The 23,918-nt window shown below is 48.7% G+C and overlaps 2 protein-coding genes across 4 annotated transcripts in view; both read right to left on the bottom strand.

The window, feature by feature from the left end:
* The window catches only part of PDCD6 (programmed cell death 6), a 19,939-nt gene extending 11,503 nt beyond the window's left edge, over positions 1-8,436 (bottom strand). Inside the window, exons 1-2 of one of the 2 annotated variants that reach the window (XM_012660139.1) lie at positions 8,243-8,436; positions 7,314-7,375 (exon numbers count right to left, since the gene is read on the bottom strand). In XM_012660139.1, the coding sequence (XP_012515593.1) occupies positions 7,314-7,375; positions 8,243-8,343 (163 nt within the window). In that variant the 5' untranslated portion in view covers positions 8,344-8,436. The remainder of the gene's footprint in view (positions 1-7,313; positions 7,376-8,242) is intronic. The other variant, XM_012660138.1, reaches the window with a different exon arrangement.
* A 7,676-nt stretch (positions 8,437-16,112) lies between these two features.
* The window catches only part of SDHA (succinate dehydrogenase complex, subunit A, flavoprotein (Fp)), a 38,718-nt gene continuing 30,912 nt past the window's right edge, over positions 16,113-23,918 (bottom strand). The window contains exons 11-15 of one of the 2 annotated variants that reach the window (XM_012660140.1): positions 23,000-23,118; positions 19,765-19,876; positions 19,428-19,558; positions 17,848-17,961; positions 16,113-16,421 (exon numbers count right to left, since the gene is read on the bottom strand). In XM_012660140.1, coding sequence (XP_012515594.1) covers positions 16,335-16,421; positions 17,848-17,961; positions 19,428-19,558; positions 19,765-19,876; positions 23,000-23,118 — 563 coding nt within the window. In that variant the 3' untranslated portion in view covers positions 16,113-16,334. The remainder of the gene's footprint in view (positions 16,422-17,847; positions 17,962-19,427; positions 19,559-19,764; positions 19,877-22,999; positions 23,119-23,918) is intronic. The other variant, XM_012660141.1, reaches the window with a different exon arrangement.

Genomic DNA, 23,918 nt, shown 5'->3' on the forward strand with positions numbered 1-23,918 from the left:
AGACCAGCCTGAGCAAGAGTGAGACCCTGTCTCTGTATAAAATAGAAAGAAATTAGCCGGACAACTAAAAATATATAGAAAAAATTAGCCGGGCATGGTGGCGCATGCCTGTAGTCCCAGCTACTCGGGAGGCTGAGGTGGGAGGATCGCTTGAGCCCAGGAGTTTGAGGTTGCCGTGAGCTAGGCTGACACCACGGCACTCTAGCCTGGGTAACAGAGTGAGACTCTGTCTCAAAAAAAAAAAAAAAATATCTGAGACTGAAATTTCACTTTTGCTTAATATCATAACTAAGAAATGGTTTTATTTACTTTAATTTACTGAATTTTCCAGACACGCAGCCACCAGCAAAGTTGAGTAAGTCCCACTTAGCTTGTCTGGAATGTCACTAATCCCCATTTCAGAAGATCCCGCCACCAAGACCACCACCGCCTTAGGTGCTGGAGTCGCCAAGGCACCGAGCATGCGGCGCGGTCACAGTGATGCTACACCCAGGCTTGAGCACCAGTTACCTCCTCGTGTTTCCCCCGGTAATCGTGTCACAGCTTACTAAACACATACGATAAAATCACACTTCAAAAATTTTTCCTAAAATTATAGTCTGGGCATTATACTATTTTCCTTGAAATTGTGAACAGGTAGGCTATTCGTTGCTGAATCTGATACGTGTAAGAACTCAGAACCATGTATCAACCACAATGATGGGATATTCTGCCCAAGAACCCGTTATTGGAGAGATTGGTACCTTCAAACAATTTTATACTCACTAAAAACAGACTAACAAATGTTTTTGGTATGTGGGAAGATCAGTGGCTCTCCCTATTCCCCATCTGTATAAAACACCATCTTCTCTTCTACATACACACTGCTGGGGCTCTGGGTGGCACAGAGACAGCTTGATCTCGCAGAGTAACACTGCTGCACTCCCGTCCACAGAGTGGGAGGTTCCCACTTGGAATGCGGGCAGTGGGCGGCAGGGTCTGCAGGCATCGTCCTCCCCCCGCTTCCCCTCGTCGCTCTGGACTCACAAAGCTCCTCCCAGTGCCCACTCAACTCTGGGCTTTTTCTCAACCTGAAGCATCCCTCCCAAAGCATTCGACACATCCCCCAACTCCCACCCTTCCTTCCTCAGAGACCCTTCCCCAGGACCCCGCGCTCCCCCAGCCCGGAAGTTAAATCCACTTGCTCTGCCTGGGCACACCCTGCCCACCTGCCCAGCACCCTTCCCAGGAAGGCGGCACAGCTGCCCCGTGGCTGGCACACAGCAGTGCTCAGCGAGCATTTGTTAAACTGAATAGATTCACAGTTGGCAGGAATATCTCTGTGGCGGGCTGTACAGGTATTTGGGGGGAGAGTGGACTGGAGCATGTACATAAAAGCACTGGGGAAAGGCAGTGTTACTGAAGATGAATATGACAAAAGGAAAGATGTCATAGAGAACCCACAAGGCAAAGAAAGAGGGAACCTCTGAAGAGGAGTACCACTTCCCTACCCAATCCTATTCAGCTGCCTTCATGCTCAGCTGCCACGTGCACCGAACGAGGTCTACACCCGAGGATAACCTGCACCACCACTGCTGACAAGGAGCCCCAGGAGCCAAGCCACCCACTGGACGTCTGTCTCCCTGGCTCTACCTGCTGGTTTCCTCTGTCTTCCGCAGAGAAGAGCCCACACACACTCGTGGCCCTGCACTGACCATGCAGAGCTGGAGCGAGCCACTGTGACCTCGCGGAGGAGACCGAAACTCTCAAAATGGAGGCTGCACCGTGAGGCTGTCCTGACTGCCTGTAAGCAGAAGCATCTCCGGCCTTCTCAACAAACACTATGGCCAAACAGAGCCGTGCAGGTGAATCACAGCGAAACGTTAACTAACGCGGCAGTGCAGGCACAGGAGGATCAGGTGCCACCTGGACAGGCACACACGGAGTACACAGATGGCGTATTCCTGAGAGCTGGGGCCCGCAGGGAACCGGAAAGCCATACAGGAGTCTTCTGGAATATTCTGAGGATTGCAGGACGGTCTGAGGCTTGGGAGAGAAGAGGCTGCCCCAGCTGAGTCAAGGATCAGGGAGAGGCTGCCCCCCCAACCTGCCACAAGGGCCAAGGCATAGAGGCAGACGCGTGTCTGTAATATTGCGTTATATTTAATACTGCCTCCACTGCAAATCTACCCAATTTAACACATGTTCCTCGTGTCTCCACTCGCCCTTCCTGCTGCCCACAGGGGCCTGACATCTCCGTGGAAACCACATGATACTAACAGCCAACATTTAACTGACCCTTCACGTGTGCCAGGTCCTAAGACTAAACATCAAACACTAAACATCGCTGATTCACAGCGAGCCGGACATTTGATATTTTAGTTACGCCAGGCATTAAATACACCTTAAAACCTGCCTGAAAATGGCTGCCTAATGACATCTTAGTCCACACAGACCACATTTATGACAGGGGTCCCATACAATTCTAACACTGTGTTTAGGGCCGGGTGCAGTGGCTCATGCCGGTAATTCCAGCACTTTGGGAGGCCAAAGTGGGGGAACTGCTTGAGGCCAGGAGTTCAAGACCAGCCTGGGCAACACAGCAAGACCCCATCTTTACAAAAAAATAGAAAAATTAGCCAGGCATGGTGGTGCCGCCTACAGTCCCAGCTATTTGGGAGGCTGAGGGAGGAGGATCACTTGAGTCCACGAGTTTGAGGCTGCCGTGAGCTGTGATCACACCACTGTACTCCAGCCTGAGCGACAGAGCAAGACACCCTGTCTCTTAAGAAAAAACATTTTAATTAAATAAATAAAACAGTTTTCTGAAAACAAAACCCCACTGTGACATGAATAAGCAGTTTTTCATAGCGCTTACTGAAAGCAAAGGACACAGAAGACAGGAAAATTTTTTTTATAAGCCCTTCACCTCCAGGGACCCTCTATCTCAGATTTCCTGGGCCAGCCCCAATTCCCAAGATGCTAGTCTGCTTTCCCCAATAGCCAACATATCTAAGTGATGCCGGAACCACTCAGCTTGCAAAAGATTTCCTGTCAGACTTTAAATTACAAATATATGGCTACTGTACCTGTAAGTCTTGCCTCAAATTCATCTCAAAGAACCAAAGGAAACAGAAACATACACATTATTCACCATGTAAATCAAGCAGACGTAACTTTTTTCACCCATAATTTGGGGACACTGCTAAAGCTGTAAGAAGCGACGCTCCACAGTTCTAGAGCGGTAGAGTTAATTACCAACAGATGTTTTAGTGTTTTTTCGCACCTAAGCCTCAAGCACAGAAAGGATTTTAGGAATTTATATCTGCCTCCCTTCTTAAAAGGGGGGAAAACCCCACCTCAACCCCTGCTCTTCAAATATATGTTGTCTTCTTACTCACCAAAGAGTTTTCTTTCTTGAAATTACGTCCTGTTAATCAGAAACTTAAATTACTGTTGACAAAGACCTTAGCGAGTGGTAAAAGGTCAACTCTTCACTCACGTGTGCACGGCTGAAACACCTAACGACCCGACTCTCATGGGGGAAAAAAAAAATCATACTTTTTCTACATCGTCACTGGCAACCTCTTCCACTTCCCTGCACCAGACCCTGGGACTCCCAGCCTCACTGGGCCTCTCCGCTGGAGCAGAGCTCAGGGCGCAGCACTGGCGGTTAGTGCGTGGACCACGCCAGGTCTCTGGTGCCTCTTCAGGTTCAGCAAATACGGTATTTCGCCAGTTACCTTCTATTATGGCTGCATACAGCCATAACCAGAAATACGGCCTTTCTGAAAAGCAATCTGAATACTGATCAACAGCATTAACAAGGCTTATGTCCACTGATTTGATAAATTCCACTTCTAGAAACTTGTTCTATGAAATTACGAAACAAACTCTTATAGTACTTACGTTAAGGAAAATCAGAAACCATCTGAAGGTCTGACAGTGAAACACTGTAAACTAAACTTTGCTACAGACTCTGTACAGTTCTGTGCCAGGCTGAGTCCAAGGGAAGGAGTTGCAGAGTCCGGTGCGGACGGGCTTGGGGAAGGCAGAAAGGGATCTAAACTTCCAGTTGTCTTACTTTTTTACATCCAAAGAAACTGAGGCCAGAAATGCTGACACTGGTCCAAGGTTGTGGAGCAGCCTGTCACCAAAGCCAGGTCCCCCAAACCCCAACCCTCCTCTGCTTCTCTCTGAAGCTCTAGCAGGGCGACTTTCTGGGGCGAGCAGACATGACAGCTGTACGGGGGTCCCCGAGACCCTCTGAGGCTGGATGACTCACTGGGACTCACAGGACTCGTGGTTACGGTTTATTACAGAGGAAGGAAACGGAGTAAAACCAACAAAAGGAAAGGGCCGGTGGAGAAACCAGGGACAAGATTCCAGAGTCCTCTCCCAGCCAAGACCCAAAGGATGTGCTTAATCCCTCCAGCAAAAAGCTGTGACCAGAGCGGCATGATGGCAGAATTCAGGATTTACAAGACACAGCGAGCAGTACAGCCAAGCAGGGAGGCTCTCCTGAGCCTGGGTTTTTCCTGGGGGTCAGCAACTGAGGCTCTGGCCCCAGAAAGAGCGGGGCTCGAGGGCCAGTCACCAAGCAGGTCCCTCCTGGGACGGTGCAAGGTCTGAGCAACCCTTTCCCACACAGGAAATCAAAGCTGAGGTAAATAATCGCTCACCCACTCCGCTTCCTCACCAGGGTAACCAGCGCCATCAGCCACCAAGGGGCCCGTGGGAGGTAAAGGCAGTGCTATGACCAGGTAAGTGTTCTACAGAGAACTGTCCTGCTTGTACAGTTGATTTTCTCATTTCTTTGTCATATGGAGTTCCCGAGGGAGCTACAACTCTATTTGATAAAACTTCTTTCAAGAAAATTTAAGAAGTATTATTTTTTTTTAAAGTACAGCTAAAAAATGCCCCCTTGAAATATATCAATAAGGCAAACTTACTTTAGAAGCAAAAAAAAGGAGCAAAAACAAGAGGCTTGAAAAGAATTAATCTCTCATAATTCCAAGAAATATGTGAAGGTGAAAAAAAAACCCAAAAGGTATTAAACTCAAGATAGTTTGTGACATGTTATTTTGAAAAGGCTAGAGAACAGCCCTCTCTGTCTTTCTTCATACTTGTGATCCGCAGACCTCCCCGAGAGCAGTCATTTTTAGAAGCTCTCCTGTGAAAACAAGTCTTACAAAGAACTAGTGTAAGGAATCCACAAATCTTTCTCGGTATGGTTTTAACTAGATTTTAACAGAGAACATTCAACAGCACAAATTTAAATGAAGTGAAAAATCATGCTATTTTGTAACTTTAGTTTTTCTACCGGTAATACGTTAATTAAATTAATTTCCTGAAATAGCCTAATAACCTAGTTCTACTATCAAAACAGAAGCCCAATTCTGGGAGAACAATTAAAAGTCTAAGTAATTTCAATCGTTTAGTGCACGAATTCAAAGAGGAGAATGAAGAGAACAGATCTGCGTCTACCCAAGGACAATCGCTATGTGCCTGTGCACACTGTACCTTCCTCTGTGAGGCTCACAGTGCAGGAGCAAGAGCGAGCCACAACAGCGACAAAACCACACGAGGAGAAGGTGAGTGTCAGAGAAAGAGAAAGAGCTGTGTGGTCTGATGGCGGCAGTGCACACTCACCTTAGAGAACAGGTGCTTGGTCGGCATCTTGAAGGCTGCAACCCGTAGGCACGAGGGCGGGAGTGCAGACCCCAGGGCAGGCGGTGGGGGGGGGGGGGCAGGGTGCCCTGCGGACCACAATGGTCCAGAGGAGGCACTCAGTGGACACCAAAAGGCAGACACACATGGAAAATCGCAGGGCCTCAGCGCGAATGCTCGAATGGGAGTAAAAGTGAAAAACCACTCAAAATGAATGCCTCTGAGGCATGACCTCTGAGGAAGGCACTCCATGTAGCACCTGTCACCAGGGTGACTGCCCACTTAAATCTGACCACATTTAACATGTTATGTGAAGAAAACATCCATTTTGGTTAACATTTAGAAAGTTTAAGCTAAGACTTGCCAAATTGTAGCCAGTTCTTTATAGTAACCCTTCCTTGTACTTCTGAGTATAACTCAAGCACTGGAGATGCAAATAAAAAATAAAAAGGATTTAATAATGATCAGAAAATAGAAAAATCAAGAAGGCACAATCATCAGGACAGAGATCACGAAATTTCTTAAATCCCTGAAATCGATCTACATACATGCATGTGAAACAACATGCCAGTATCTGTGGCCCACATGGCAACTACTAGGAAATGAGATCAGCAGCATCTACCACTCTACAAGGTAAACATGTTGCTCTGAAAACACAAATCCTCAGCTTAACACAAACTATTAGACATTAATGCTGAGTGCCTGGCATGTGCCAAAGGTGAGGGGCTCTCCTCCAACCCTCGCCCCCACACTGTGAGGCAGACTCCAGCAGCCAGCATCTCCCACTCCCCAGCCCAGCCTCCTGCAACAGCCTGCTCTCTGCTAATGTAGATGAACTTATCAACATTTTCATGTCTTGAAATAGATCCCTTTTCTAGCTTAAAGGGCTCACTTCTGGAAAAGCAAACCATAAACATAACAATCAGAAAAGATGCCTGCACCTGAGGGATTACAAAAAAAAAAAGGAGCAATCAGGTATTTAATGGAGCAAAATGTTCCTATCAGTACTAGTGTAGATTCATCACACTGAAACCAGCAAGAACATAATTCCATGGAGAGCCCCCAACCGCCACACAAGGACCATCATCCTTCCATCCCCTACCTGAATGCCCAGTGTTCCTCACTCTAGTAAGAATACCTACCCACAATTCCGCTGCCAGCACCTCCAATATTCTCTATAATTTCCCCAAGAATTTGGTCTGGGAGACTCAGCAGTTCCTATAGCAACCTAGCAGCCACACTCCCACAGAGTGCTGCATGGACCTTCCCCAAACCCTTCAACAACCTCTTCAGTGTCACTAAAATTCAGTTACCTAAGGAATTCAAAGATCTTCAAAACACCTAAAAAATTTTTGCTGTGCAAAGCTAAACTTCCTATTCCTCTCCTAAAATCTACACCCCAGATTCCATTTCTCAAGAAACATTTCCTATACAGCCCTGCAGCTAGCTCTGCAAGGCAATCCAAGCAGCAATGACAGTAACAGCCAGGAAAACATGCCGCAGGGTAAATCAGAAACATCTCCACCACAGGACAGCAATACTTGCTTGTCTTAGCGATTCCTTTGTACTTGGAAAATAAATTCCGGAAAGGAAGTTATTTACTGCAAGTAGATCAGGGTTGCAATTTACTAGTCCTGAGGCCCAGGCATTACATGTCCACTCACCATTGGACAGTGCTTGCTGGAGCTCGTTGTCCGATATCACTCCACTCCTGTCTTTATCAACTCTATAAAATAAAGAAGACCAGTTAAGCTGTCGAGTAAAAGCGCAGGAGATGCAAAACACATGCTTAACTCTTCTGTCAACACCACACTAGTTCTGGAATGCTCTCTCCAGCAGACCTTTCACTTTTGCTCCTCCATTCTGCTAGGGGACAAAAGAAATGCCCCAAGTGCCGAAACCCCTAAGAGGCGGATCACCTTTTCTCTTTTGTGTCCCCATCTCAAGCCTTCCCTTGCTTCCTCCCCTGGCCTGTCTGAATTCACACCTGCGCCAGAGTCTCTTCTTCACAAACAGGAAAAAATTCCCTCAGACAATTAAGTCATTCCCTGGCCATGAGTCACTCAAGTTTCGGCCATCCATTCAGTGAAGGACGACTAGGGAAGAAGGCGCTGTCGTCGAGGTCACCTGCCCCAAGCCAACGCCCGGTCTCCCTGCTGCTTCTCTGGCTACTGCCATTTTAACGGCGCTGGAAAGCATGTTTCTGCTCTCCTAACACAAACATTCCTGGGAGATCCCCCACTCGCTGGTTCCTGGCAGGGGGAGAAGGCCGAGCCCCAGGACCTTGCGGCCGGACTTCGGTCGGGGCTGCACCTCGGGAGGGGCCCGGAGTGCGGGTCGGGACCGGGCAGGGGCCGAGGGGGAGGCTGAAGGGGACCGGGCAGGGGGCCGGAGGCACGGGGTAGGGAGTCCGGGGAGACCGAGGGGCACAGGCAAGAGGCCGGGAAAGGGGACGGCGTAAGAGGCCGGGAGGCAGCCCGAGGGAAACGGGGCAGGACCCAGGGAGGCCGAGGGGACGGGCTAGGGGGCCGAGGGGGAGGCCGAGAGGACGGGGCAGCAGCCGCGGAGGTGCCCGGGCGGCGCCAGGTCTCACCTCTGGAAGACGTTCCACAGGAAGCTCTGGTCCGGTAGCGCCGCGCCCGCAGTAGGGCCGGGGCCGGCCCCGGGGCCGGGGCGGTAGGAGTAAGAGGCCATGGGCTGAGGCGCGCAGCTGGGCTGAGGTGCCCGCGGCAACACGACTCGACTGGGGCGACTCCGCTTCCGCCTCTGCACGGGGCAGCGCCTGGCGCTACGCCACTTCCGGTGGCGCAGGAAGTACGTGTATCCTACGAGGTCACGGGGCCTCGTGCGGCCAATCCCCTCGCTGCGCAGTTGCCAGGCAACGCCAGGGCGCTCGGGGGCTGTACGGCTAGAGACGCCTGGACCCGGAGGGCAGCGCGGAGCTGCGAACGCGCTTCGGCGGACGCGGGCCGGCGCGGGGACTGGCGCTGGTGACGGGCGGTTCTTGTAGATGAGAAAGTTCCAGGCGCGGACGATTCCTGGCGGTGAACGTTCTGGAAGGGAAAGGAAGGTGTGGTGTCCGCAGCCTCCGAGCGTTTCCGACGTCGGCGTGGCGGGCGCCGCCCCGTCCCCCGACCTGGACGGTGGCTCCTGAGGTCGCGCCTGCCCGCGAGGAGGCTGCAGGAGGGCGCCCGGCTGCCACGGAGCCGCTCGTCGCGGGTGGAGACAGCACCGCCTCGTCCTGGGCCCCGGGGCCACCGCACACCGGGAGTCTCGCGAACGCGAGCCCCAGCTGCGGAGACGCCCGGCGCGAGGGCAGCGAGACCCGGGTCTTTCTCCTGGTTGCCGTCGGCCCCGCGCCTCGTGCCCGGGTCAGGACGCTAACATTGTCCCTATTGTCCCAGCTCTTCAGGTTTTTCAATTTCTAGTTCACTGAACGCTGATTTTTTTTTTCATCATCAGAGCAGTTGAGGTTTTTTATGGGCTTTTGCCTCAGTTGCCCACCGGAATGGGGAGCGGACCGAGAGCCAAAGCCGTGGCCTTTATCGGCGGCACCTGAGACTCTCCCTGTGGACTCTGATCCATTATTCAGCGCCCTGGGCGCAGCTGCAGATCTGATCGGCTGTCGATTCCCCAACTGTATTCTCGTCCGGCCCGTTTTTCTTTTTCTCTCTCCTCCACAAGGCATATCCTCGAGAGTTTTCAAATTCTTCAAAGAAATCAAGAGACTCTGGCTTTGGCATTCACCGAATGTACTAATCCACAGGCTCTTTAACAATGTTGGTTTTTTTTTTCATGACCTAGTGAATTCAAATGGTTTCTAGTTCTCTCCTCATAAAGTAGTCACATCCTTTGTTAAACATTCCTTTCTAGAATCTTCCACAACTCTTTGACCTGTGGTTTCTGAAATCCATCTTTATTCTCCCTCCCATCTCTGGCGCTTTTTTGTTCTCCAGAACGCTGCAAATATTAACAACTATGATTTTGCAACCCAATTTGGAAGTTTTCCATTTCCTCAGCAAGAAACGCCCCAGAGACGGCAGCAGGCCTCAGCCTCCGTCCCCACCGACCGCTGGCCAAGTCTCCGTCCTGGAACGCCACGGTCAGCATCACCCGTGGCTCGGAGGGGTGCTCTGTCCTGCATCCTGGGTGGCTGTCTAAGGGGGGGACGTGCATTCACTGAACAGAGAAAGCACTTACTGGATGCAGCCAGCCACCATCCTCCCTGACCTTTAAATGTTACTTTGTTTAGTGCTCAGCATGCCAAAGCACCACATGCACATTTTACCAATGAGAAAACCATAGCTCACGGAAGGTAAGTAACTTGCCTAAGGTCAAACGGGCAATAAGGAGATTTCAGTCCCCAGATCCTTCTGTGCTTTTCCTGTGTCATCTCAGTGGCTTAAAAGGGAGATTAATTACTATGAAATTAAGGTTTAAAGAAAAAGCACCCGCACGTGTAGCAATGTAAATGGACAAACAGATGCGTCTAGAAGAACAAGAGATACTACTAGCCTGATGCATTCACAAACTATGCCGCTTCAGCCCCTTCCTTTACTGCGACACTGCTCTCTACGGAATCTCTAGCTGACTCTGCACCCTGCCAGCCGTTGGGTTGTGCTGCTAGGGGACAACCGTGCCTTTCGTGAGTCCTCACTATGGTCTTATGCCTGGGTCCTGTCGCCACCTACGAAGGGGCAGGAAGGTACAGTGGAGACCACCATCTGCCAACAGGAAGAGGCAGGTTATCTCCTGGCCCTGTTTCTGCTGACTCCATCATTTGAAGCATTAAGGTGCCACTATCTTCTTGCCTATCTCAGATTCAATTTCCTCCAGACAGGTCTGTTCTAAACTTTCCAGGAGTTGAGAAATTAACTGAAAGAAAATACTCTTTCTTTCCTACATTAACGTTAATCACATTATGTGTCCAAATATGGGGCCAGTCTTTCCTTTGGTCTAATTTCTCTGCAAATGTTTTTCTAAGTGTTGGCTTTTTCCGGATATCAGTGTTCCTGATGCTTCCGACAGTGCCCCTTCTTGTTCCTATGTCCTTGGCCCTCAATAAATACGTGTTAAATGGATGGCCATCCTGTCCTCTATATACGTGTATTTGCGTACACACCTAACACGGCATCCCTGAAGCCACCCGAGTTCATTACTTATTTTCACAGGGTTTCTGATGGTTGCGTTGTGACATTGGCGCACTGAGGAGCTTTGCTCTTTCACTCACTTTCCCTTTCTCAGCCTCCTGCTATAGAACTGCAGGGACAGCAGACTGTGCCCTGTGCAGCACCCCACCCCACCCCCATCTCAGGATGACAAGGCTCCTGTCTTCCAACCGATATTCTTCCGTCAGAATTTGGCATGAAAGAGAATGACCTACCTACCGCTTTTTATTTAACTCGGGCTTCTCACTGAGTGGTGGACAATTTGCAATTTGTCACATGTACGCTATTTAGTATAAGAGGTATCGGCAAATGTCTGCATCAGTGCTGGCTGATGCGCCGTCCACAGGGACGGGTTGGCCTGCGTCTGCTCTGTCCAGCAGGCAGCTGCTCACCACATGGAGCCCCTGCACACCTGAAGGTGATGGGAACTGAATTTTAAATTGTATGTCATTGTAATTAATTTAAATGTAAGCCACATGTGGCTATGGCATTGGCGAGGGCAGGTCTGAAACACTTCACCATATATCTCACCTTTTTGCTTCATTTGACCCATATTAGAAATTGTCTTCATTTTCCCTCTGGGAAGTATTCTACTTTCTTTTCATAGTGATGCGATTTTTAAATTTCTCTGGTTTGTCAATTCTCTGAACAATGTGTGGGTTCATTTTTAAACCCTGAAGCCCACACCTACAAAACATTTTTAATATGAAATATTCTATCCTGTGGCTCATTAATTAGTAGAGTACCATAAAAATTTACATTTCTAGACTACCCACACCCGAGTGGTTTTCTTGGTCTCAGTATTCATAAAAGTAGTTTGAAGGTTTGTTTTTAGTTCAGAAGTAGCAGACACAGACATAAGGGTACCACCCCGTCAGTTATTTCTTTGACACCAAATTGGCCCTTCTGTTGCCATCTGTCATACTTCAGGGGTGCCTGTGCTAGTTTTCAATTCATTGTCCTAACAATCAAATGTTGCTCAGACACCCATATTACTACTTCCTGTAAGGATGGCATTGCTAGTAAACCATCTAACAGGAAAAAAATCACTGCATACAACCGTCCCTTTGTTTGCTTAACCACCCATGGCTTAACTTGTTTTTTAAGAACTTGTTTTACAGAACTGGGAAACAGTACTGAGCAGACAGAAAAAGGTGTGTAGCCTCCTCCACATCCGCCAGACCACATTCTGAGAAGTGCGATAAAGCCAGTCTAGTACACAAGGAAAAAAAAAACACAACTGCCTCCTGTTATCATTTTCCAGCAATAACTACGTTATCTTTTATCCCAACAAAAGCCCAAGCCACTCACCCTTGGAGCTCACATTTCTTCCATTCATGCTGTGCCCTTTCCTTCCTTGGAAAGTAAAATAAACTTGCTTTAAAACCCATCCTAATCTCTGAATTGAGAATTCTTTCTCAGCTTGCAGTACGAGCCCCCTCTGTGTTATTTTGGTGGCCTGTATGGGGACTCACTTTTCTACTTCTGTCTCAAGACTGTTCCCTCCTCTGCTGCACAACTCCCAGGACATCCTTCTCGGTGCCTTCAACACCATTCGGTACTCAGTGGGTCTCTTGGGCTCTGAAGTAGTCATATGCACGAGGCTAAGAGTGGTGGCTTTTGTTTGGTTTTGATCTAGAATGGAAAACCCAGTACTGGATCTACAATTCTTGGGAGATGCCTTGGAAGGATGCTTCCCAACCACCTCTTGGTCATCAGGCAGACCCAGGACACCCGGCTTTGGGGAAGATCTCTGGGGTTTGGTCTAGGTCAGAACTCGGGACTCCTGCTTTCTGGGCAGATCTCTAGGTTTCTAGGTCTCGGTCTGACTCAGGTCTCAGGGACACCTGATGTCTGATCAGATCTCAAGGTCATCTGAGTCAGGGATGCCCCTCTTAGACTCTCGTCTTTTGACATATGGCCATCCCCCAGAAGTCCTTTTCTTTCTTCTGGTTATCATCATGGGCAACGTTCAGTTGGCCCCACGTAAAAACTTCCCACTGGGATGTTTTCTTAAGAATTTGAAAACTTTGGGACTTACCAACCTCCAGCTCAAGCATTTAGTTTTGTATTGCAATATAGCCTGGCTACAATATAAATTAGATGACCTGAAGATTTGGCCTGAGAATGGGTCTCTTAATCATAATACCATTCTTCAGCTAGACCTTTATTGCTGCTGGCTGGGCAGTGGTCTGAGGTGCCCTACGTTCGGGCTTGAACATGCTCGACACCCAGATCTTTGCTGCGCCTGTGCATGTTACTTCTTCCCTCTGCGTCTCCCCCACCATCCTCCTCTGACCCAGATGAGGTTTCCCTTTTGGCTCCCTTTCCCCATCGCCTCCCTCCTTTGGCACCACCATCAAACCCTTTAACCCCACCATCTCCACTCTCCCCTACTTCTCCCCCTCCATCTTCTCCTCCACCTCTCGCCTGGCCATTCCAAACTCCCTCCCCGCCTGTGCACCAGCTCCCTGTCTGGGAGGTTTCTGGGTCAGAAATCATTATAAATTATTCAGAGCCAGGATAAAAATCCAGCAGTTTACCTTCCACAACTATCTGAGGCCATCTGCCTCTGTTAACTTTGATCCTGACACCAGAGAGGGACAATGCGTTTTAGCAATTCACTTCATCTCCCAGTCGCCCCTGATGTTTGGTGTAAACTCCAAAAACTTAAAAAGGGGCCTCAAACTCCACAAGCACAACTTTTAGCCCTGGCTTTCAAGGTCCTTAATAACAGAACAGGACCAGCAACAGGCCTGAGAGCAGGAAGTTTTCCAAATGGTGGCTACCGCTGTAGGAGGAACTCGCCAGAGACAGTTACCCAAGAGGGTCAGGCAAGACAGCGTCAGGACCACGCCCTTCTCAGGGACCTGAGCCTGCTTCAGGTGCAGCCAGCTGGGTCGCTGGAATAAGGAACGCCCCAGGAAGTGGCTCCCTGGGGCTGTGACCTCTCTGCAAAGGGAGGGGCACTAGAGGCAGGAGTGCCCCCTCCTTAAGATGAGAGACCGCACTCACCTTCTGGAACCGGTGGGCCGCCCTTTGCCGGCACCCTCCATACCGCAGGTCTTCTTGGACTGCTGGAGTCTGACTGATGGACGGCAGCTTCAGAACCGGCTCCACTTTGCAACATCAAAATGGCCAAGCCTCAGACAGGCAGGCTGATTTTCCGTTTAACACTGGAGCCATTTATTCCGCTCTTCCTGAACTTCTGGGACCCCTGTTCCCCCTCCCCTATCTCCGGTGTTGGAGCTGAAGGTAAAATACAAGCCCCCTGCTCGCTGGAAGATCAGGTCTTTACTCATTCTCTTCTGGTCCGACCCAGTTGCCCACCCTGACTGGGAAGAGATGTGATGGTTAAGTTGGGCTCCTTCTAACACCACAGGCGGCTTCCTCTCCCAGGCTGTCGGGAAAGGCTTAACGGGTACTTTACATACAACCTTTTCTCCCTTGGTTTGAGCAAATGATGGTACAATATTTAGGCCTAAATATTGCAAATGCCACAGTGAATAATTTGTGGATTCCTAGAACTGCTGGGCCAAAGGGTAAACGCATATGTAGTTTTGCTAGATGCTTCCAAATCCTCTTCCGTGAGGGTGTAACGAACGTTCTGTGTTCCCACCAATGACACATGGGGGTCCCTGTATCTGACAGCTCCTCAAAGACAGTCCGATGGCAAACTTCTGGACGTTTACCAATCACACAGATGAGAAACTTTATCTTAGAATTCCCCTTTTTGGTTAGCATTTTTAACCAAAAGCTGTATGTTCCTTGAAGCATAATCAGCAGAAGATAATAAACATATTCCACCTATAATTTTCCTTCTGCCCCTTTGTAATCTCTCCATACCCCCTCCCAAGTCTACAGGGAACCACCGATGTGTTTTCTGTCATTATACCTTAGTTTTCATTCTCTAGAGTTTATATAAATGGATCCACACAGAGGCGCGCTCTTTTTTTAATTCGGCTTCTCTTACTCAGCAGAACGATTTTGCAATTCACTTGTGCGGCTCTGTGTGCCAACAGTTCACTCCTTGTTATTGCAGAGGAGCATTCCGTTACGTGCGCATAACACCGTCATTGTTTCCTGCATGTGATGTGTTGTTTTCTCCAGCCACTTATTGCCAACAAAGACGTTAGATTATTTCCAAAAAAAAAAAGTAAGCTAAATGTAAAATGTAACTGACTCAAAATTCCTAGGTCATTTTTAGTGGCTAGGTAGATTTCCATTAACCAGCTTTTTTGTGCCACTTCTGGTCAGGAATCTAAACAGACACTGACGCTGTATTTAAAACACACCCAGACGTTTTATCCGATTGTCAAGGGCCCCACGCATTACTCACTCTTAGTTTCCATCACATCCTAACATCCTCCAAAGTCTAGCCCAGCACCTGGCACACAGAATGGAAAAGGAACTTACCACTTGAGGAACACAACCACTCCTGGGCACTGTGCGTGAGCAGAATGCAGTCTGTCTGTCCCCAAAGCCCGGCCACTGTGTGGTCCCCGCCCAGCTCAAAGCCCTGCAGTGGCCGTGGTCTTCAAATGCAAAGTTAATGCAAGGCTGCCTTATAAAAATTTTTCTTACCAAAAAGATACTTTAAGGAACAAATTTATAGTGTTTTTTTTGGAATGACAAATTTTGGAAAGAATAAATTCATTGTTCTATAAAAAGAACAGCCTAAAAATAAGGAGACCTAATTACTCTCACGTCACCTCATTTGGTATTTGGTAATTTAAATAACTGAGGTCACATGCTCACCTAGTAAACCATCTGCCCGGAACAAGGGGGAAGTGTTAGTTTTCTTCATTTGCTGTCACAAACCAAAATTCATTTTTACTTAGAAATAAACTACAACTACAAAATATTGATATTGATGTAACAAAATACATAGATAATCACATTTAATATTTCAGGTCAACATATATGCCTAAAGCCAAACAGTACAGTATTTTAAACAGATTTGGAAATAAAGTTTGTTCATTTATGCTTCATTAAGAATTGTGTCCAGTCTTATCATTTCACAAGAATAAAGCAAGGGGCTGGGCGCCGTGGCTCACGCCTGTAATCTCAGCACTCTGGGAGGCGAAGACGGAAGGATCGCTTGAGCTCAGGAGTTTGAGGCCAGCCTGAGCAAGAGCGAGATCCTGTCTCCACCAAAAAAAAAAATATATATTAGCTGGGTGTGGTGGTGGCACCTGTAGTCCCAGCTACTTGGGAGGCTGAGGCAGGAGGATCTGTTGAGCCTAGGAGTTGGAGGCTGCAGTGAGCTGTGATGATGCCACTGCACTCCAGCCCTGGTAACAAAATGAGACTCTGTCTCAAGAAAAAGAAAAAAGAATAAAGCAAGGGACAAAGCTAAGTGCAGCGCTCCCTGGCCGCTGGGTTGACAGTCGCCATTCAAAGGTACTCCTTACTCCCTCAAGTGCAGCGGCTACAAAGGCCCTTATGACACGACGCGTGTGTGAGCTAATATACATAATTACAAAGCTGATTCTGTAGTCACCGCATTTCCTCTCGTCAGTAGGAGCGAATGGCCGGGGGGACCGTGGCACAGTCTGCTTCATTCAGAGTTGTGTCGATTACAGGTCTATATTCCAGAGTGACCTTAAAAAGAATAGTCAGTGGTAAGTCACGTACAAACTGCCATCTCGTGTTACTTGCTTGTGGAGAAATTTAGATTTAAGCTATCAGAACTTAAAGGTCTACACTGGAGTATTTTTCAGTAACAAAGTGGAAAATGGGGTACGTGCACAACAGGGAACTACACAAATGACGGTAAACCCGCATGGGGGAACAGAGCGCTGAAACAGCACCGCGCAGACTCAGTGCTTTACAGCAACGCTTACGTCACAAAGAGGAGAAACCGCGCACGTACCGACACACTTCATGTTAAACTAGCCACGTACTTCCGGTTTTTCTACTAGGAATCATTCGTACAGGTTAAACAACCGTAATCCAAAAATCTCAACTGCTCCAAAATCTGAAACTTTTTGAGCAACGACGTGCCACTCGAGGAAGGCTCACGGAGCACTTCGGGTTTCAGATTTTCCGATTAGGGATGTTCCACCAGTAAGTATAACGTAAATACCCCAAATCCAAAACTACCCCAAACCTGAAACACTTCTGGTCCCGGGCATTTCAGATAAGAGACACTCAACCTGTATACACAACTTTGTACACATACAGGAAAAAGTATATATACGTACACTCAAGACTTCTAAATACTTCGAAATGGTAGTAGGTATCCCTGATTGATGGGCTTTTATTTGATTCTTTTTTACTTTTTAAAATGAGTATGTTATTTCTTTTATAATCACAAAAACCTCCAAACGTTATTAAAAACAGGCTGGGCTAAAGCAGGGAAGTCTGACTTCTATGCGCTATCAGAAAATGGCCTTCATGACAAACTATGAAAAAGACACACCAGGTGCACTATATAAGTGATGACAGAGCTCACCTTAACTTCTGCAGACATAGGTAAATGCTTACAAGACTGTCTGTTACGAGCTACGAAAAGCTTAAGGGTAGACACTTTGTATCTTCATTATTTCTGAATATGCGTGCCCAGGAGTGCCCAGTGAATCATGCATCAGTGGAACAGACCACAGCCCTCTAGCGCAAGCGCAGGGGCTATTCCCCGCGCGCTGCCCACCCAGCCCGTCCTCATGTCTGTGCCTCTCTGCCTGCTGTGCCCACAGGCACCGCGTCCCCTGGGCTCCCCGGCAGCTGCCTCCAGGTGGATTCCTAGTAGTGGCTGTGCCTCCCACCCAAAGACCTTGGCTTCCCTCCTCCCTCGCCACCAGGCCTTGAACCCTTGGTCCCTGCCCAGCAACCCCCATCCAGCCCACACCATGGTGCTGACCCCAGAACCACCTGCGGGCACCAACTGCTTCCGGCCAGAAGCACGACTGACATTTCAGTGGTGTCTCCGTCTCTGGACAGCTGATTTAAATCTGGGCTTTCGTTCCAGTTCCCAGCAGGGCAGCAGGGGCTTCAGCACATGGTGACAAGTCCTCCCAACCCTCCGTACCTTCCCGGTGCCGACGTCAACGTAAGAAAGGGTGTGCTTCCTCCAGTGCTCCCCAAAGGGCTTCTTCTGCTGCCCCTGGATGGGCTTGGAGTAGTCATACTCGTCGATCCGCACCTGAAGCCAGAAACGCCAACGTTGCTTACCGCGCTAACAGCAACGCAAGCAGAAGACGTGCAGCACTAGAGTGACGCACGCAAGACCAGCCTGCGGGCCCTGTGTTCGCTCCACTTTCCCTTCAGCCCGTGAGAGCACCAGGGACAAGCTCAGAACCCACCGAGGCCGCAGAGCTGGTCAGGAGTTTGAAGCCAGCCGTGCGGTCCAGAGTGATCCATTTCTGTATTTTCTGTTAGATAATATCCCTTAGGTGCCTAAAACTTCATTGAACAGTTTGTCTTTTTGTTTCACACTCTGGGAGTGCCTCAACCTTTTCTTTCACCTTGTTTTTATTTAAATGTTTTCATTTTAGCAATTATATTAAAATTTTCAAAAACTCACAAAGAGAAGCTGAACGCTACGAAGGAAAATCTTGCACATAGGGATGGACTTGCAAGGGCCTCTTCAAAAAACCCCAAAAGATCCAAACACTTGGCTGTTTCTGCTGAGTGAGGTGGGTGAGCGGATGGGCAGAGGGAAGGCCCTTATCTGGGCCAGTGGGCTGCAACGGTCCCAACTTCTACGTATGTAATTGCAGAACAAGCTCTCCTGGGCCCACCTGTGTATCTGCTGTAGCTGAATGAAATGAAGACGCATTCATCTCAGCCCCGTGCCTGATCAACCCTGGAGAAGCTTCCTGTCCTTCCATACACACTACAGACATGCTCACCAATCTCTTCCTTCACACTCAGCACAAGGCAAACCCAATCCCAGCACGAAGTCCTGATTGGTGGAGGACAGATCAGTACAATTGCACAGTAAATAAAAACCTGACTTGTCCTGCTTAGCCAACCTTCCCATTCACCCACGTTCAGCTGACTGGAAAGGCCGTCAGCAGCCCACACACTGTCCTGAAGCAAAGCCTGTGTCTGCCCCGTGGGAAATCTTTATTCCTTTGCTGATGTAGTTTATCCTGAACTTACATTCACACCCCAAGCTTCCCTTTGCGTGTTTTTTGCTATCATATGCTAAATACTCTTTTCTGGCACAATCTGACACGTGCTCTGCACAAAAATCAGTTCACCTTAAAAACAGAGACCAAAGATCAGGATCTAGCATACCTTTTCCACACCACAGAGCAGGTCTGAAATAATGACTTTCCCATCGTTTTAATTCAGTAAATTAGCATTTCCTGGCCACGGTACTCTGGCTAAACTCTCACCCCGGCCCCCGTGAGAATAAGGCACGTTCTGCCAAGATGCCACTGTTGGCGGCGGCGGGTGCCGATCAAGAAGAAGGCCACGCTGGTACTGACGGTGGTGAGAACAAGGGAATGAAAATTATCAGAAAAAAACCCAGAAAAACAGCATTTTTCTCAACTTCCTTTTGGGAAAATGAAATGAAATGCAGAGAAAATGTAGGCGTGGAGCGAGCAACCCCAGGTGAGAGAGACAGCAGGCGCGCGTGGGGCGTGGTGAGGGGCACACCTTGTAATCCTCCCTGGCGTGGGCGCCCCGCGACTCCTTCCGTGCCTCGGCTCCGTAGATGGTCTGCAGCGCACACAGCATCAGGTTCTGCAGCTCCAAGGTCTCCACCAGGTCTGTGTTCCAGACCATTCCTGGGGGCAACACAAGGGCCCATGGTGGGGGAGGATCCGGTCACCCAGGCTCTCCAGGCCGTGGCCGTGGCCGTGGGCGTTGGCTACGGCTGTACAGCGTGTGCAGGGCCCACCCAGACAGCCGCCCACAGACAGTGCTGAGCAGGACAGACAGCCGCCCGCAGAGGGCAGCCCTCAGCCCCGGCAAGGAGCTGCCAACCACTCACCCCTGTCAAACGTCTTCAGCTGCTTCAGGTCTCCATAGAGCTGACTGATCTTCTCGCAGCCTTCCTGCAGCACGCTTCCCACACGGAACACCGCTGCATGGCTCTGCATCGACTGTGACACAAAGTATCATTCGTAAACTTTCGATGCGCAGAAGAAGCCATACCAAGAACTGCTCAACCTTTGGACCTAATTGTTTTTCACATTTCATTATATATAAAATATTTATGTAAATTAAACAGAAAAACTAAGAAATTCAGACTATGAGAGTTTATTACTCTGATTTTTATTTTTTTGTAGAGACAGGGTCTTGCAATGTTGCCCAGGCTGGTCTCAAAGTCCTGGCCTCAAGCAATGCTCCCGCCTCGGCCTCCTCGAGAGCTGAGATTATAGGCATGAGCCACTGCACTCGGCCTATTACTCTGAATTTTAAAATGAAGTTTTGATTAAAGCTTTAAGAAGAATTTCTATGTTTCCATCACAAGTATGTCTTAAAACGAGCCCACAGACATCATTTACAGGGCAGCACTGCATTTGTGGCAGCAGAGTCTGTGGAACATCGCCAGGGTTGGTGACGTCAAGCGGACCTCTTGTGAGGCGCAGTGCCCTAAACCAGGAAGCACCACCTCCCCACACCCCTGGCAAATGAGCAGCCTGGTGCAGGCCACAGGACTCTGGTGGTAACACGACAAGAACCGGCACAGCCCTGCTGGGGACACAAGCTAGGAGGTGCCGAGATGATGTGCAGGTGGGCAGCAGTGCGGAGGCAGTAGGCCACCAAGGAGCGGGGAAAGTCGGAGCCTGGAAATGCTCTGCCCATCTTGTCGTTGGAGTCCTGTGGACGCTCTTTATAGATCACGTGCTTTTATAGTTTCATCATGTACGCGTGTAAGACGTACCATGAAACACACCTGAAGTTTCTTTTAGGTATGCTGAGAGTAAGGCATCCACCTGTTTCCCACCAAATGGACGGGCACGGCTTACAGAACGCTCCTCCCCGCTCTCTGCCGAGAAACCTCGCCATCGCAGCCGCACACAGCACCGCACGGCCCCTCCAGCCTCTGCTGTGTTCCCTGGTCTGAACGTCTCTGCTCTACCAACACCAGAGAACGTCATGTCTTTAGCTTCGTGATTTTATATGGAGACATTTCATCTAATTTTCTTTAGACTGATACGTAATTGTAAAACTGCAATGCACATCATCAACTCACTGGATTTTCAGGAAGTAAATACATGGGGAAAAACTGCATCTTAGAATCTACAAAATATTCAACATTGTTTCCTGTCCTTTAGTAGGCATGTATCTTCCGTATCTTTTCCATATATTTCTGGCTAAGTCTGTCCAAGGCATTTACGTGTCTGGCTGTAACGTGAATGAGACGTCTGTTGACTTACGAGTGGGTGACTCCGGAGTACTCAAAAGCTTCTCACTTTACATGCAAACCTTTTATGGAGGCACTTTACTACATTCTTTCACTATTTCTATTAGTTTTTCAGTTTATTCTCTTGGAATTTTTAGGAAAGCATATTTCTAAATAATGATGATTTTATCTACTTTTTCAATATATGTCTCATTTCTTTTTTGATTGTCACTATTATACATTAGCTGGAATCAGCAGAAAAATTACTTCCCCCATTGAAATGCACATCCACGAGTGCAAGGACTGTTGTCTCTGTGTTCAGTGCCGACTCTGGCATCTCAAGGTGCCTGGCGCACAGGGAGGACCAAGATAACCCTTGTCTTGTTATTCAAAATCTCATGGATGTGCCGTTCTCACATCCTAGCACAGGTTCCTACCACCTCAAGCAATGACTGTCTGTCCCAGCCGGCCTCCGACCCCACGAAGGTCCTGCAGAGTATCACCTGACCTGCTGCGCCTCACTCACGCTACTTTCACCGTTCCATGAAGCCTCCCTCAAGCCCAGCCTCACTTGAAGACAGAAGCACACAGAATTCTGAGAACGGAAGCAGGTAACCTTTCTCTCTTGGTGGTGTCTGTGTGTCTGCCACTGGACTCCTTTCAGGGTATGACTAAAGCAATGGGCTTCTTTTCAGAAAATACTCACAAGAAGAAATTCTTGCAAATAATCTCAAGACAGAGAAGGTCACTCATGGATAAGAACCCCTATATTAGGTCAGGCATGGTGGCTACCACCTGTAATCCTAACTCTTTGGGAGGCCGGGGCACGAGGATCACTTGAGACCAGGAGTTTTGAGACCAGCCTGAGCAACACAGTGAGAGACCCTCATCTCTACAAAAAATAGAATATTAGCTGGGTGTGGTGGCATGTGCCTGTAGTCCCAGCTACTCAGGAGGCTGAGGCAGGAGGATCACTTGAGCACAGGAGTCTGAGGTTGCAGTGAGCTATGATGACGCCACGGCACTCCAGCCCAGGCAATAGAGCTTTGACACTCTGTCTCAAAAATAAAAATAAATCCCTGTGTAAGAAGAATTTGACTGTTTCCAGTTTTACACATTTTTATTGATCTAAACCTGTGTTTTTTCCAATGCAGTGACTCTAAACACATACAACTATTTATATTAAAAATTGAAACGAAAGGAATGAAAATGCAGTTTCTTTGGCCATATTCCAAGTGATCTGTAGCCTCTTGTGGCTAGTGGCTATCGCAGTGGACAGCAAAGATTCAGAGTATTTCCATCATCACGCAAGGTCCCACTGGACATCCTGGTCTAGAAGGCCAATTTTGGATAGCGCAGGCTGCAGGGATCAGCTTTCGCCCAATGCTCACTCTCCTCCCATCTGAGTACATTTAGGGGCAGCAACAGGCCCAGCATAAAGACATCTCCAGAGTCGCTGGAAGCTAGGCGTGACCGTGTGACTGATTTCTGAGCAAGAGATGTGAGCACGAGTATCGCGCTGGATGTCAGGAAACCTGCTAGGAGGCGGCTGGGGGCTGCACTTCTCTGACGATCCAGTGCTCTTCCTCCTCCAGGCTACGGCAGTCTGAGGACGGAAGCCACGCTCTAGCACACGAGCGACCCAGAAGGCCGTCCCTGATGCTATGCAGGTGCTAACTCTGCCCTGGACTGTTGACCTCCGGCCTTCTCTGTGGAAAAGGAGTGTGGTACTTTTATCTAATCTAGGCCTTCTGACCTCTCTTCTGTTCTGTCTTCTTCGGTGAGGAATGTCCTGCTCCTCTGCCCCCCCACACGCCAGTGCAGGGCCAGCCAGGCAGCCGGCGTCTGTCGGCTCCAGAGCGGCCCGGGTGCTTACCTTCTGCATGCTGAGTCGTAATTCCGACGTTCTGATGCTTCCATCAGCAAATCTCAATTTGTCAAGATTCATGACAGATTCTTCCCCAGCATTTGGTTTAATTGAGGGAACTTTATCTCCTTAAAAAAAAAAAAAAAGAAAAGAAAAAAAAAGCTAGAATTTAACTTTTAAAAAACACTTAGAAAAACCAAATGAGTTTAGAACGACACACAAACGTGTATCACAGCCACCCAAGGAGTCTGGAAAACGCAGCAGTAACCTGAGCCGACACGCTGCCTGGCCTGCCCTTACCCAAGGAACCATCTACTGATTTGGGACCAATTTTAAAGATCATAAGAAAAAATTGCTGGCTCACAGTAGCTGGTATCCATTAAGTAATCTTGGAAGGAACTAACTGGAAGGCATCTCAAAAATCAAAATTTAAATACGTATACAAACAGACCTCGTACTGTTACTCCACTAAGGGGAAAAATGACACCCTCCAGTGGTCCCGAGGGGTCGGCCACCCGGTGGTTCTCAGATGTGAAGAGATGAGGGAGGTAATGGTGTGTGTGGGACCTTGTCTGCTGATTCTGACTCACATACTCTTACCTGGTCAGCAACATCTGCAGCTCTCACCTTTCTTTGTTTTGAGACAGCGTCTCTCTGTTGCCCTGGGTTACAGTGCAGTGGCACAAAAATAGCTCCTGCCACCTCAAACTCCTGGGCTCAGACGATCCTCCTGCCTTGGCCTCCTGAGTGGGGGGCGAGAGGAGGACTACAGGCACACGCCACCACGCCCTGCTAATTTCTCCGTTTTTTAGAGTCGGGGGTCTTACTATGTTGCTCAGGCTGGTCTCGAACTCCTGACCTCAAGTAATCCTCCTGCCTTGACCTCCCAAAGTGCTGGGATTATGTGTGAGCCACTGCACCTGGCCAG

The sequence above is a fragment of the Propithecus coquereli genome, unplaced genomic scaffold, assembly GCF_000956105.1.
Source record: "Propithecus coquereli isolate 6110/MARCELLA unplaced genomic scaffold, Pcoq_1.0 Scaffold658, whole genome shotgun sequence".
Taxonomy (NCBI): domain Eukaryota; kingdom Metazoa; phylum Chordata; class Mammalia; order Primates; family Indriidae; genus Propithecus; species Propithecus coquereli.